We start from the raw sequence: 14,547 nt of genomic DNA, 5'->3' as shown, positions 1-14,547 counted from the left end.
ATGTAGACATTTGATGTACAAAATATATCATTATATATGCATGTTTGAGTAGTGGGCTCAACTTGCTACTTTTGTAATTATAATACCAACTCCTAACAAGGTTGAGGCTTCTAGCAAAGTCTAGTCCTCTAACAAGGACAAGTACATTATACGGATGTAATAGACTTCTAACATGGTCAATATCTTTCACAACATACTTTTGATTTGTGGCTCATTTTGTGGGTACCATCCTCACCAAAATTTTCCCTTGGCCAAGGTTTCCCTAGTTAACGAATAATGGTGTTATGAATTGCATTGTGTTGATGTTATGTTAACTTTTCAGTTTAATCTTATAGAAATAAAGATTGTAAAAAATAACCATAATCGAACAAAAGTTTGTGAAATACTAATACCCTACTTATTTCCTATTTCTAACACTTTTATCTTCCCAATCTTGGTATATTCATGTTGATTTTTCCCAAATCTAATAATTATTTGTTGAATCGATGCAAGCCGCAATAACAAATCATTATGCAATGATTCAAAACTATTAATCTATCATAAACACTACTTATCAATCATCGATCTCATAAGCTAAACACAATTATCCTTAGGTTAGGTTGAGTTCCGTTATTATTAGCGATCCTGATTGCAGTTATTCAGTTTAGGAATCTACAGCCAATAATTGGAGAGGAAATGGTTCCTTTATGCTCTTTGTTGGTGGGATTCTGCCGTATACTGTTTCAACCGCACAACTATGTAGAATTCCAAGACTGGTCAATCGTCTGTTTGTCCCATTGTCCGGTGTAAGGTGTTCAGGGAGCCTCTAAATTGATGTGGAGTTTATCTTTCAACTGGGATTTCTCTGGAAGTTTGGGAATAGTGTGGTAGATTATGTACGTACACATATCAAATTACAAGGGCTCTGACCATTAATGGCCTTGTTGTTTAGTATCGACTGGCAAATACACTATAGACTTTGGTTGTAAGGTCAATTTTCATTGGGACTGTACCTTGAAGAAATTGTCGATTTGCAAAGTAGTGGCAGTGGGCACACTGACAGTGTAGCCAGATCCGCTTAGGAAGAGCCAAGGGCATCTTTGTCAAGAAATTGGTTTTCTATTGTCCGATTCCTCTAGCTTTTATTGGGTTTGCCAATTCACGTTGTTTGAGGCTACAACCACTTGCAATTTCTATATACGTATTTGCAGAGCAAGGTATCAAGAATCTTCACATGGAGTCGCATTGTCAGAGCACTGGTCAGGTCTATTCAAAAGCATAAGCTAGAGAACATCTGGGGTTACCAACAACTTCATCAGGCGGGAAATCGATTGGATGGCTTCTGTGGACATTGATGATGAATATGAGAAATTGATCATCCGAATGAATCCTCCAAGGTCTGTTGCTTTTCTTATCATTACAATTCTCGTGTCTTTGTAATGGTTAGCAAAACATAACAGAAACTGGACGCTCATGATTGGAGTTGACATTGGCTAGATTGAAAAATTGCCCTATTTGTTTTTGGTTTACTGTATCTGGCTGCTCGTGTTCAATGATACGATTAAATATGAAGTTTGATCTATTGCTTTCTAGTTGTAACTTTTACGATTTAGTTGTCGTTGAATTTTGATTCTTCTCGACACTCATTTGTTTGTTTACCAGAGTGGAAGGAGTCTGAATTTATCATTTGTTCGTACGAAGTGCCAATTTGGGACTTTTCAGTTATTCTTAGCTTTGTTTGTTCCGATTTCGGAGTTAAATGGGTTAAGGGCATAGGATGGGATGCAGCGACAAATTGTATATCGCATCACCATGGTTGTAGCCATTTTATTCATTGTGTGATGGGCATTTTTGCAGTCTCATACCTCTTGGTAATTTAATTAGGAAGTGTTTTTGGCAGAAATGACAAGAACATTTTAATGGAGCTTTCTTTGTACAAAACACAAGAGTTAGTACCTTCCTGCATCTGTAGATGTTTCGCCAGCTACAAGTACAATGATAGATGGCGGACTGTTAATCAACTATTGAGTGGGGTTTTGTTTATCCTCCATAGCAGATAGAGGGGGAAATTATATTGTGAATCACCATACCCTAGCCATTGGTTTAACATATATTCCCATTGTGGTGCTGCATATTATTATTTGTGCCCCAAAAATCATAATCGCATGCCTATAGTGAGTATACTCATAAAACTATCACTTCCTGTTATGGCCCGAGATCCAATCAGGTGTTATTGAACAGGACTTCGTTTTATCCTTCAGCTGGTTAGTAGTGGGACGAATTTCATTGCGACTCATCATATTGTGGCCCTTAGTTTAACATTGATTCCCATTTTGGTGCTCTTTTATTCCTTGTGCTCTGAAATTTACAGTAGGATGAATGTGTTGAATACCCCTGTATGACTATACCTAGTCTTATCCATCTTCTACATTAGTGTCTACTGAATTTGATATTTGTACATTTGTGTCTAATGAATTGACTGCCAATTACTATTCTATTCATGGGTACCCTGAATAGAGCTTTATTTTTTAAGATACATGCTCCTCCAGTATGTATTACCCAAGGCTTCTTGATGCAGGGTGAAAATTCTCACAAACCACGTATGCAAATCAAGTTAGGATTTGACTTAAAATCTGAAACAAATGTCTTATAAAATTAGTTGACATGAAAACAAGAACAATGAGGAGAAACTATTTCCATCCTCTCTTGTTTCTACCACAATCCAGCTTCTCAATTACATATTTGTGAATAACGTCACCATGAGATCCTCCGGATTCTTTAAGTCTGAAATCTTCCCATGAACACGCATCGCCATCCTCAAATTTAGGAAATCAAATTCCACAACTATACATTCAGCTGCAAACAATCTTCTCCACATTCAACCTGCAGCAATAACTAATATGGCTTCAAATCTTAGGCCTGAAATATGCTCAATATCATATCTTTCATGGCTATTTAAAGCTGGATTATTGGTAACCTCCTAAAGCTACGCCAAGAACATGAGGGAGCCTCTTCTCCAATTTAGAAATCATACTAAATGTTTTTGGATGCCCTATAACCTCCACCCACTAATTTGCTAAAAATGAAATGATGCCCTCTTACACTACAGAGCCTCCAATAGAAAAATGCAGCCCCACCAACTCTTGGGTGCTGATCTTGGAGATGCTACAATAAATGCAAGATTCTCTATGTCATAAAATATTATCCCCACCAAATCTCATGCCAAGGAAAGCATATTTCACGGATTTTGCTTTGAAATGCCACTAATGAGCCCGAAATACAATAAAGTTGAAACATAAGGTCCTCTCCAAATATTTATCACATATTTGGTCCCTAATGACAAGAATTTATTCTCCTAAAATATTCACAACTAGACTATAGAAAATATTAAATTTAATATATATTTGGTCGATGTGATGTTGCTTTAGACCATGTATGATCACTTCTGCAGTGTTTATATGTTTCTTTCTGTATGTCACACTTGTATCATCAAACAGTTGGATATGCTTGACCTGATGACTAGTATTTGTGCATTTTTACTTGATAAACTTATATATTTGTAGGATCCCTTGGATGAATGTTTGTATATGTGTGCCTTGCTTTTAGGACCCTCAAGTCCTAATCACAGATTTTTATGCATTATATTACTCATAGCTTATCTACGTAATGTTACAACTTGAAGATGCTTGCAATTCTTGTAATGAATATTAGCAAATTTATAGGTATTTTTTGAGTATTGGGTTCTTCTCGCATGTCATTGTTTGATCTGATAATACTTTGCAGTTGATCATCCTAACAACTGGTATCAGAGCTCTTTCTAGACCGTGTTATGTTATAGCACTATTAGATTTGTGGTTACTATAACTACCTATTGTATGCTCTTTTTTCACCCTTAACTTTTAAGGGATCATTCTTTCTATGAAATGGTGAAAGTAGTGGGGTACTAAACATTTTTCTGATACTTTTTCCTATGGTAGATTTTCTAGGTCAGATACCTTGCATGAGGGGTTTAAAATATTGTAGTGTTATTTTTGGCTAAGGTAGATTCCCTATATAAGGTCTAGTTAAGTGAGGACTGGTTAGACACTAATAGCTGGTCCTCAAACAACATTAGTAGATGGAATTTCGTTTCTATGTACTTTCTGATGTATTGGAAGACCATCTTCGGAGAAACTTCATCATAGGAAGCCATTAGCTGTTTGTATTCTATGGTACATTGCTTAGCAATTAGGCAAATTTGTATGTCAATCATTTTTTTTCATGTAAGGACAATATAGTGACTAGCACAGCTTCCCTAGCCACAATTGTTGGGAATCACACTCGGAGGTAATATCATTTATAATTATCATTTATGGGGACCACCACAATGTCTGCTTAAATTGGATTTTGTCCAATTTGATGGAGATGACTCCACTGGTTGGATTGATCAACTAAATAGTAATAATTTACCCTACATCAAACCCCACAAGGCAGAAGTTATTCATCACCTCATTCAATTCGGAGCATGATTCCATATAGTAGTAAAAATGGTGGCACACCAGCTTGGGATGAATTTTACGAATGTCTATGAGCTTGATTTGACCTTAGTTCTTACAATGACTTAATTGGAGTATTAACCAAGCTATACCAAACTGGGTTTATCTACAATTACCAAAAATTATTTGAATATCTGGTCAACTGGATTGAAGGACATGTTGATGCCTTTATAGAAGTTGCTTCATTAATGACTTAAAAGAGGATATCCAGGTTAAGGTGATGATATTAACCCAAAGACATGATGGTAACCATCAGCTCAACCAAATTGGTTAAAGACTAATTTTGTACTAAGCATTGTACATATAAACCATCACACTCCAAAACTATCCCCTGTTTGATTCCTAATATTTCCAACCCTGCATGTGACTCCAATGAAGTGCTTAAATGATCTTGAGATGAGGGATAGTTAAGGAACTCTACTACAACAATGATGAAAAATACTCGTTGGGTCAAAAATGTGTGAAATAGAAATTGTATCTATTGAATATGGAGTTACACCTATCTTTAATTACTTGGAGCAACTTTAAGACCTTTCAGTTATAGAAGATGAGCCTATGCTGTATTAACATTACTATCTTTTCATGATTTTAATGTATGCTTTGGTCAATATAACTGCACATTGGACAATGGAAATTAAAGGGGTACTTCAAAGAGATCTTGAGTGATTTAAGCAATGCCCATAATTTCTTGGACCTCCTTGTAAAATTTCAAGCAGGTTGTTAAATGTATCCCTATCTAGTTTTGACGTCATGATAGCTGATGGGGGATCAGTAAGGGATTGTGCAAGTATATTTACCTTTCAATGGGTATTACAATTTGAAATCTGATATGGTCGTCCTTCCACGAAAAGGCTATGATGTGGTTCCTAGAGTTATGTGTACACTTGGAATCATCCTATGGGATTTCTCACATATACGGATGCAATTCTTGATGAATGATGAGAAATACACTCTCATAGGTTAAAATCAGCATTTATGAACCTCATCTCCTCTCATTTTGTGGAATTGTTGTTAAAAGAGATCTTTTGGGATCTTTAACCGCTTTTGTTCTCTTCAGGTTGCCAATTCTAGAGCTTTGAATCAATCATTCGAGTTGCATGCCCTTCTCATCTCACACATCCCAGTATTTGCAGAGCCATGTGGATTACTCTGTGTTGTTCTTATGATCATACAATCTAGTTGATTCCAGGTAGTATGGTGTCTAAGATTAGGTTGTAATAACACCCTTTTGTACAAAAGACCTAGATTGAACATATAGTGCAAGAATTTCTTTAGGCCAGGGTTATTCAACCTAGGGTCAATCCATAGTCTTCTCAAGTACTCTTTTCTTAAAACAAGGATAGATCCGAGCATTTGTGTGGGTTTTTGGGAAATTGACAAAATCAGGATTGATTATAGTTTTCAAAAGAAATGGAAAGAGGATGCAACAATTTAGTAGTATTTCATTAAGTAAAAATTGGTTCCACAACTAAGCTTGGATACATTAGGGATGATAACTACTTGTGTTACAAAAGATCACTTGTTTTTTCTACGAATTCTACTTTTTCAGGTACACTGTTATGTGAATTACATGTGCCCCCTTATGTGGGGAACTTTCAGTTCTTAAAGACATATGAAAGGATAAAAGTTAACTCTCTCTTTTTTGGTTACTTCGAAAACTGACATTAAAAAAATTGTTGTCAAATGTGATACTCGCCAATGTCAAAAAGGATGTGGTCCAGGAACTCTTCTATCATTGCCCAATCTGCTTGCCATTTGGACCAATATCTTCATGGATTTTATTGAAGGATTGCTCAAGTCAAATGGCAAGTCAATCATGTGGGTGGGGTGAATTGCCTCTCCAAATAAGATGACTTCTATTCCTTGTCATAGCTATTATTGTGAAAGTCTTTCTTGACCAAATCTTGTGCCTCATGGTAGTTTCACTTCAATTGTTTGTAACTCTGATCCCACATTCACCAGTATCCTTTAGTAGGAATTGTTCAAGATGCGGGGGATACAATTCTGGATTAGTTCAATAGTGATGAAGTGCCACACCACCCTTGCCAACTCATAACCAAAAATGCAACAAAATGGAGACAAAGAGAGACAAAATGCTTCCCAAGAAATTTTATTATACTTGAAAATCCAATAGCAATTACAATAATATTTTTGCAAGATCCCTCAAGATCCAATCCAAACCCGAGCTAGTCCAAATCCACACTCTGGTAGAAACCTCCAAGATCTCAACTTGTGCTCGCAAGCCACCTGTTTCTAAATCGCAGCCACTAGCTCTTTTCACAAACTTTATCCAAGATCCAAGTGTAAACTACCTCACATTTGGCACTCTGTCCACACACTCACAACTCCACCACAATCCTACTATAAACTGCTTCACATTCGACGCTCTGCCCACAGACTCAGGAAAACTCACCCTTTGCTTCCTCCCACTCTCCAAGCTTCTACTAAGAAGAGACCACACCTTGAAGCCTTCACACCTTCCAGCTTTCACACCTTGAAGCTTGACCATCCAAAGCTTTACCTTCCCAAACTTTCACCTTGAAGCTTTTCCTTCCAAAGCTTCATTAGAAATGCTCATATGCCTTGCTTAAATAGGCACTTACCACCCAATGCATGATTTATCCACAACCTTCTAGAATTCCACCTACACAATATCCACAACCTTCTAGGATTCCACCTACACAATATTCACAACCTTCTAGAATTCCACCTACACACCTCGATAAATGGAATGACAATCATTTTTATTTTATTTTTCTAATATGCCACCTATGCACCTCAAAAATAGAAATTCCTTCTTTTCTTTTCTCCTTTTTCCCCCTTTTTTTATTTTTTATTTTTTTCCTCTAATTTTTGTCACTTTCTCTCTCCACAATTTTTTTTTTAAATTAAAATTTTCACATGCGAGATGCTCCTACATCAGACTCCCTCGGTAGATAGAAAAGTGTGTCCCACACTTTGACGCCAAAAGAATGATCTACAACCATCTTCATTTTCACCAAAGGTTTCCACCTCAACAGGGACAAGAAAACCACCATGCAAATCCGCCACATCTGCATTACTCTATCAAACACTAGAATCTCAACCATCCAATCAACATGCTCACCCCTAGGAACAAACTGAACATAATGCTTCAATAGCAACCCCACATCCACATCAGTAACTAGTGAGTCCACACTAGCAACAACAAACTCCCTATTAGTAGCAACAAACTCTACATCAAAAGCAATATGTAGATTTCCATCAACACAAGCCAAACTCCCAAAACCAGCAATCTCATTACTCACAACAAGATGCTTTGCAACATACAAGTCACCACCAACAGCAACTAGATCATCCACGACTGAGTGCTCCACAATCTCCATGTCGGGCTCAACCAACTGATCATGAAAACCAATCTCCATCCCAACATCAACAAGGTTAGGAATATCTTCAACAACAACCTCCAACTGCTCTACAAGTTCTATATCAGACTCCACAATCTGATCAACAAAACCAACTTCTTCCACCTCAACCTTGCGATGCCATCTTCTCTCTTGAACATCCTTAACTTGATCAGCCAAGCTAGCTTCAAGCCGAGTAGACATCTTAGAAAAATTCCTCTCCACTATATCATGGAGTTTTGCAATCATCTCAGGGACCAATCCTCTCGGAGCCATCTCCCAAGATCTTCGTAAACCCTCTGTAACAAATCTTTCCCACGCTCCTTGTGACAACCTCGAATTGTTTGCAAGTCAGATCGCAACCTGCCACCTCACATGCACAATCAAGAACCACATCACAAGTCTAGGACCATGGATCTGTAATCCACAAGCTCTCTACAATCATGCCTCAACAAGATCGACCTTCCATCTTCACATCCATCGATCAATCTGCACGTCCTCCCAAGGTCTTGGTGCAAACTGCCTCAGCTTCGGCAATCTGTCTACACACTCAGGAACTCCCGCTCTGATACCATTTGATGAAGGGCCACACCACCCTTACCAACTCATAACCAAAAATGCAACAAAATGGAGACAAAGAGACAAAATGCTTCCCAAGCAATTTTATTATACTTGAAAATCCAATAGCAATTACAATAATATTTCTGCAAGATCCCTCAAGATCCAATCCAAACCCAAGCTAGTCTAGATCCACACTCTGGTAGAAACCTCCAAGATCTCAACTTGTGCTCGCAAGCCACCAAGCAAACTCCTTGTTTCTAAACCGTAGCCACTAGCTCTTCTCACAAACTTTATCCAAGATCCAAGTGTAAATTGCCTCACATTCGGCGCTCTGTCCACACGCTCACAACTCCACTACAATCCTGCTTTAAACAGCCTCACATTCGGCGCTCTGTCCACAGACTCAGGAAAACTCACCCTTTGCTTCCTCCCTCTCTCCAAGCTTCTACTAAGAAGAGACCACACCTTCAAGCTTCACACCTTAAAGCTTCCACACCTTGAAGCCTTTGCACCTTCCAACTTTCACACCTTGAAGCTTGATCTTCCAAAGCTTTACCTTCCCAAGCTTTCACCTTGAAGCTTTTCCTTCCAAAGCTTGATTAGAAATGCTCATATGCCTTGCTTAAATAGGCATTTACCACCCAATGCATGATTCATCCACAACCTTCTAGAATTCCACCTACACACCTCGATAAATGGAATGACAACCAGTTTTATTTTATTTTTTTATTATGCCACCTATGCACCTCGAAAATAGAAATTCCTTTTTTCCTTTTCTCCCTTTTCCCCCTTTTTTTATTTTTTATTTTTTTCCTCTAATTTTTGTCACTTTCTCTCTCCACAATTTTTTTTTTTTTTAAATTTTGCATGCGAGATGCTCCTACAACAAATATATCACTCACAAAGTGATGGTCAGACCAAGATTTTCAATAAATGCCTTAAGTTCTACTTATGTTGGTTTTCTTTATTAGACCAATAAACTCACTGGGCCAAATTTTTTCCCTATGTGGAGTGGCAGTGCCTCCACCTCCACCATCCCTCAACTCTTTTTTGCAGATAGTTCCTAAGTGCAAGTTGTTGACACCACCCTGAGCAACTGTGAGTATCTCCTCCAAACTCTCAGGGACAACTTGGCAATGCCTCGTATCAGTATGAAACATTAGGCTGATCAGTACTATTCTAAGTACACATTAACTGTTAGTTGCAGGGTTTTCCTGTGGCTTAATCTCTACAAGGAAATATCTTTCCAGCTTGCTTGCAAATAGAAGGTGGACAAAGTGGCCTATACTTCGGATCTTTCTCCTTCCTCAAAGATACCTTGTTTTCAATATCTAATGTCTAAAGGAGGTCCTCAGTCAGCACGTTCACATTCTGTCCACACTTCCTAAATTGGATGATGGAAGATAATTTGGATCAATGCTCATGCTCATTCCATAACCATAGTATCACCAAAATATCGGTTTTGTTTAGACTAGAAGATACCCACTTGGGAACTTTTTCACTAGTTCTAGCATTAGTTTCTCCAATATAAGCCTTGAGGACAAGTCTTTCCAAAGGAAGTGCATGTTAGGACTCTAATGTCCTAATCTTGTAGCGCTTTGGGAATTGTAATATAATATATTCATTGGATAGATATTTAATTAATGCCAATAGGCATTCTACAATGGCAGAAAGGGTGGAGCGGGATGGTGTGAGTGTGTTAAACTTATATCTTTCTAGATTAAAGTTGACAACCATCTACACATCAAAATTTTAAATTTTATTATAAATATAATTGTACTTTTAAAAATAATTTAATAAACACCACAAAATATTTGTTAAAAGTATAATGTTTGGAACTTTGGAGATATATATCATCAATTTTTTTTAGAAATTAATATAAGAAGCTTAGGTTGGTGCAAAAAAGTAAATGGAGATAAAAGTAAATAGTTTTGGGTGTAGTAAATTAGATTTTAATCATTTTGTAGTGGATATCTATTGACATTTTTTCAGATAGATTTATTTAAGATATCTATACTATTTAATATTAGATATTGTGGATTTATGGCAAATTGGTTGTATTGACAGGGCTTTATATTAATGTTGTTTTAAAAAAATATCATACTTGAATCATATTTTGTAGTAGAGCTTTGGTCTGAAAGAAGTCGCTCCCTAAAAATGACTTTAAATTTTTGTTATATCTGAATGTGAGATGTGTGATCAATGAGTTTGGGAATGCACTAATAGTGTCTGAAGGCAGCAGTCATTCATTGTTGATGATTCTTTGATGGATTTTTAATGGTTTTACAATCTTGTAAAATTTATTTGATTTAATCTAGCAACTTGCCTTTTATTTCTTACACAGGGTTTTAATTGACAACAAGGCTTGTGAGAATACAACACTAGTGAAGGTATATTGTATGGATGTTTGTAATTTATATTGTACTGAAGACTTCATTGTAGGTAACATTAGCTTACTTTACAAGGACTGTTAGCTAGCTTAATCCCGCTATTCCTTGCAGGTTGATAGTGCCAATAAACATGGCATTCTGTTGGAAGTTGTACAAGTGCTAACTGATTTGGATCTCACTATTTCTAAGGCATACATATCATCTGATGGTGGATGGTTTATGGATGGTAAGCTTTCACGTGATTATCCTGACAGGGTTAAATTTTCTTTTTTTTACAGGGGTAAGGGGGACGAAATTCTTAAACTGGATTAGTTGATCAACTATTCGGCTGTAAAACCATCAATCAGATCAAGACAAACAGCTTTATGCATTTACTTAAAATAATATGCCTTGAAAAATCTAACACTGTTTATGTTGTACAGTATTCCATGTAACGGACAAAGATGGCAATAAAATTACTAATGAGAAGGTTATTGACTATATTCAACAGGTATTTGTACTGATTAATAGTGGGAATGAGTGTAGGGCAATGTTCCCCTTTTATTAGAAGTGCCCTTGATTTTAATGACCCAGGTTTTGTGTAATTGCAGTCCCTTGGGACAAATGCCTGTTTGCTACCTTCACTTAGAAGAACTGTTGGAGTAAAGGCTGCTTCTGAGCATACAGCAATTGAATTAACAGGCACTGATAGGCCCGGTTTGCTCTCTGAAGTATTTGCTGTTCTCACCAACCTTAAGTGCAATGTTGTTGGGGCTGAGGTCTGGACCCATAACATGAGGGTTGCATCTGTGGTGTATGTTACGGATGATAGTACAGGGGCTCCAATTGACGATCCTGAGAGACTTTCTATGATTAAAGTACAACTCTGCAATGTTCTGAAGGGTGATAATGACAAGCGAGTTGCCAAAACTGTTGTTTCTTTGGGTGTTACTCATACTGAAAGGCGTCTACATCAAATGATGTTTGCAGACCGTGACTATGAAAGAGTGCATAATGACCTGCTAGAATCCAGGGTTGATAGATTTAGGCCTTTAGTGACTGTTGAGAACTGTGTGGAGAAAGGTTATTCTGTCATCAATATTAAGTCCAAAGACCGACCAAAGCTTCTTTTTGACACTGTTTGCACTTTAACAGACATGCAGTACGTCGTATTTCATGGAACAGTTGATTCTGATGGATCTTGTGCATTACAGGTGAGGGTTCTGAGACACTTCTTTTGGAAAGTCCCTTGTATCGTCAATCAAATTTAATAGATTGCTCAAAGTGACTGAAAACTTCATTCCATTTTGTATGGTTAAAGGAGTACTACATCAGACATATGGATGGCTGCCCAGTGAACTCAGAAGCAGAAAGGCAAAGAGTAATCCACTGTTTAGAGGCAGCTATAGAAAGAAGAGTTTCTGAGGTATGAATGGCTATTTGTATTTGTATTCTGAGACATTGCTAGAAATGTTTGGCACACACAAATCCAGAGGCACAGCAAGGTAAGCTGTTGGCATTGGGTTGATATACACATTCATGCTATTTTGAAGAACACTCAAGTCAATCAGTAGCTTAATGAATCAGGGATATATTGTTCTATAACTTACAAGTTTCTTTCCCTTTGAGGACTACATATTCTATCAAATTGCAAAGCGAGCGTAGTTTGATTCAATTGAGATCAATTAACAATATTAACTTTCCACAATCCATAATAGTTATTTCTGATGCAAATAAACACACATGATCTAAACCAGAAGCAACAGAAATAAGTGAGATCAAGTTATTGATTAAAGAGTTTGAATGCATCTGCAGGGATTGAGACTTGAATTATGCAGCGGGGATCAAACTGGTTTTCTCTCCGATGTGACTCGCATATTTCGTGAGAATGGTCTGTCAGTCACTAGGGCAGAAGTGAGCACCAGGGGTGAGAAACCAGTGAATGTGTTCTATGTTACAGATGCATCAGGAAGCCCCGTGCATGCCAAAACTATTGAGGCAGTTCGTAGTGAAATTGGGCAAACAATACTCCAAGTAAAAGAAAGCTATTCAAAATCCCCTTCTGAAGAGACAGTTGGAAGGTTTTCATTTGGTAACATTCTGAGGTCTACCTCGGAACGTTTCCTTTACAATCTGGGATTAACAAGATCCCCCTCCTAGGTGGCAACCGAATCAAGTTCAGGTTGATCCTTTGGACTTCACAAACTTACCAACATTGAAGGAAGTAATCTAGTTTGCATGTGGACGAAGAGCCCAAAGTCCTTGCCTTTTATTCTGAGCTTGTGAGGAAAGGGCATTAGAAAGTATGGCTGAATGCAGTCATGCTCTGTAATCATATGTATAATGCAAATGTACAAACATAAAATGTTCCACCATTCTTCCAGAAACTAGTGCTGATCATTGTTTGCTCCATCTTGTAATAAGTTTGAGACTTTTTCAAATTTCTTGAATCTACATGGAGACCTTTTGCACTTACATGTAATAACTTGGAATACATGGTAAAAGCCATGAATGTGACTTAATGGCATTAACTTATTTAAGAATTAATTTGTCTAAAATTTTATTTCTTAATCATTGATGTATTAAAAAAATAGAACATCAGAAACAAAGAAGAGAAAGAAAAAACTTCCAGTTTATTTTATTGAATAATAAATGCAAATTCATACAATACCCTGACCCATCAACATTCCTAAATGACTCCTAATTAGATTGACAACAAACTACTTCAAGATTGACACCACACAATAAACTTGACAGCTAACTGGAACTTATGGACACCTAACTTAAACACATCTACAACTAGTCATTGTTTACAACTCAAACTCTATGACTCACATTTGAACTGAACTTATGTTGCCAGCAACTCAAATAAGGTTTGTTACTTTGTCCAACAATCATTTATTTAGCCTATAGATGAATTTAAATTATAGCTAGAAAGTTTGTTCGTCTTTTTAAGAATTACTAAAATTAAAGTTTATTCTCCACTAATCAAATTTCACTTTCCTTATTGTTAGCTTTATTGTTCACTACAGTTGCAACTTTCTAATAGTTGGATATTTACATTAAATTTAAATAGGTTTTTTTTTGGCTTAACTACAACCTCTAATCTTTTTCAATCAACAGAACAGAAAAAATCACATGCCATTGTTCTTTACCATTTAGCTCTTTGCAACATATATCCATGCCTTTTTACATAAGTGGCCTTTTTGTTTATATTTGTTACATGTAATGGATTTTCATACTTTATATATGCTACTTGCTGTGGGCAGCACTATTGGTAATCAAACATTTTTTCACTGTACAATATTGAGAGTGGGAATTTTCTGTTAATATATAGAATCTATGTACTATTGGACTTTCTTACACAACCCAATGATATTGATGAAAAATGGTTTTTGAATCATATACTTAATTTTTAAAACTTAGGTTTTCCAGTCATATAAGGTTTGAAATTTGACAAATTTAAAAAGAAATTTATAAATGATTACGTTTCAAAAAAAAAAATTAATTGCATTAACAAATTATATTTTATAATAATTTTAGCTTTCTTTATTATTATTTAGTTGATAATATATAAAATGAAATTATTTCTTTGCTTTATTATTATAATCTAATTGAGAAGGTATAAAAAGAAATTATGGGTTGAATATTTTTTTTATTCAGTTATATACTCAAATGCTATGTTCTTGTGAGGATAAGATTTCTTTATTGGTAAGTTTC

General features: G+C 36.4%; 1 protein-coding gene across 1 annotated transcript; it reads left to right on the top strand.

The window, feature by feature from the left end:
* The first annotated feature begins 617 nt into the window (after positions 1-617).
* On the top strand, positions 618-13,302 carry LOC149539580 (ACT domain-containing protein ACR4-like). Its single transcript, XM_089800812.1, has 7 exons — positions 618-1,376; positions 10,803-10,848; positions 10,960-11,074; positions 11,271-11,338; positions 11,439-12,041; positions 12,149-12,253; positions 12,643-13,302. Exons 1-7 carry the CDS (start codon positions 1,315-1,317, stop codon positions 12,985-12,987), a joined length of 1,344 nt encoding a protein of 447 aa, XP_089656938.1. The 5' UTR covers positions 618-1,314; the 3' UTR covers positions 12,988-13,302.
* The last annotated feature ends 1,245 nt before the right edge of the window (positions 13,303-14,547 follow it).

This window comes from Cupressus sempervirens, chromosome 9, assembly GCF_028749045.1.
Source record: "Cupressus sempervirens isolate cs-2001-9-10 chromosome 9, ASM2874904v1, whole genome shotgun sequence".
NCBI classification, from domain to species: Eukaryota; Viridiplantae; Streptophyta; class Pinopsida; order Cupressales; family Cupressaceae; genus Cupressus; species Cupressus sempervirens.
Note: the sequence above shows the minus strand (reverse complement) of the source record. Positions and strands in the feature narration are given on the sequence as shown.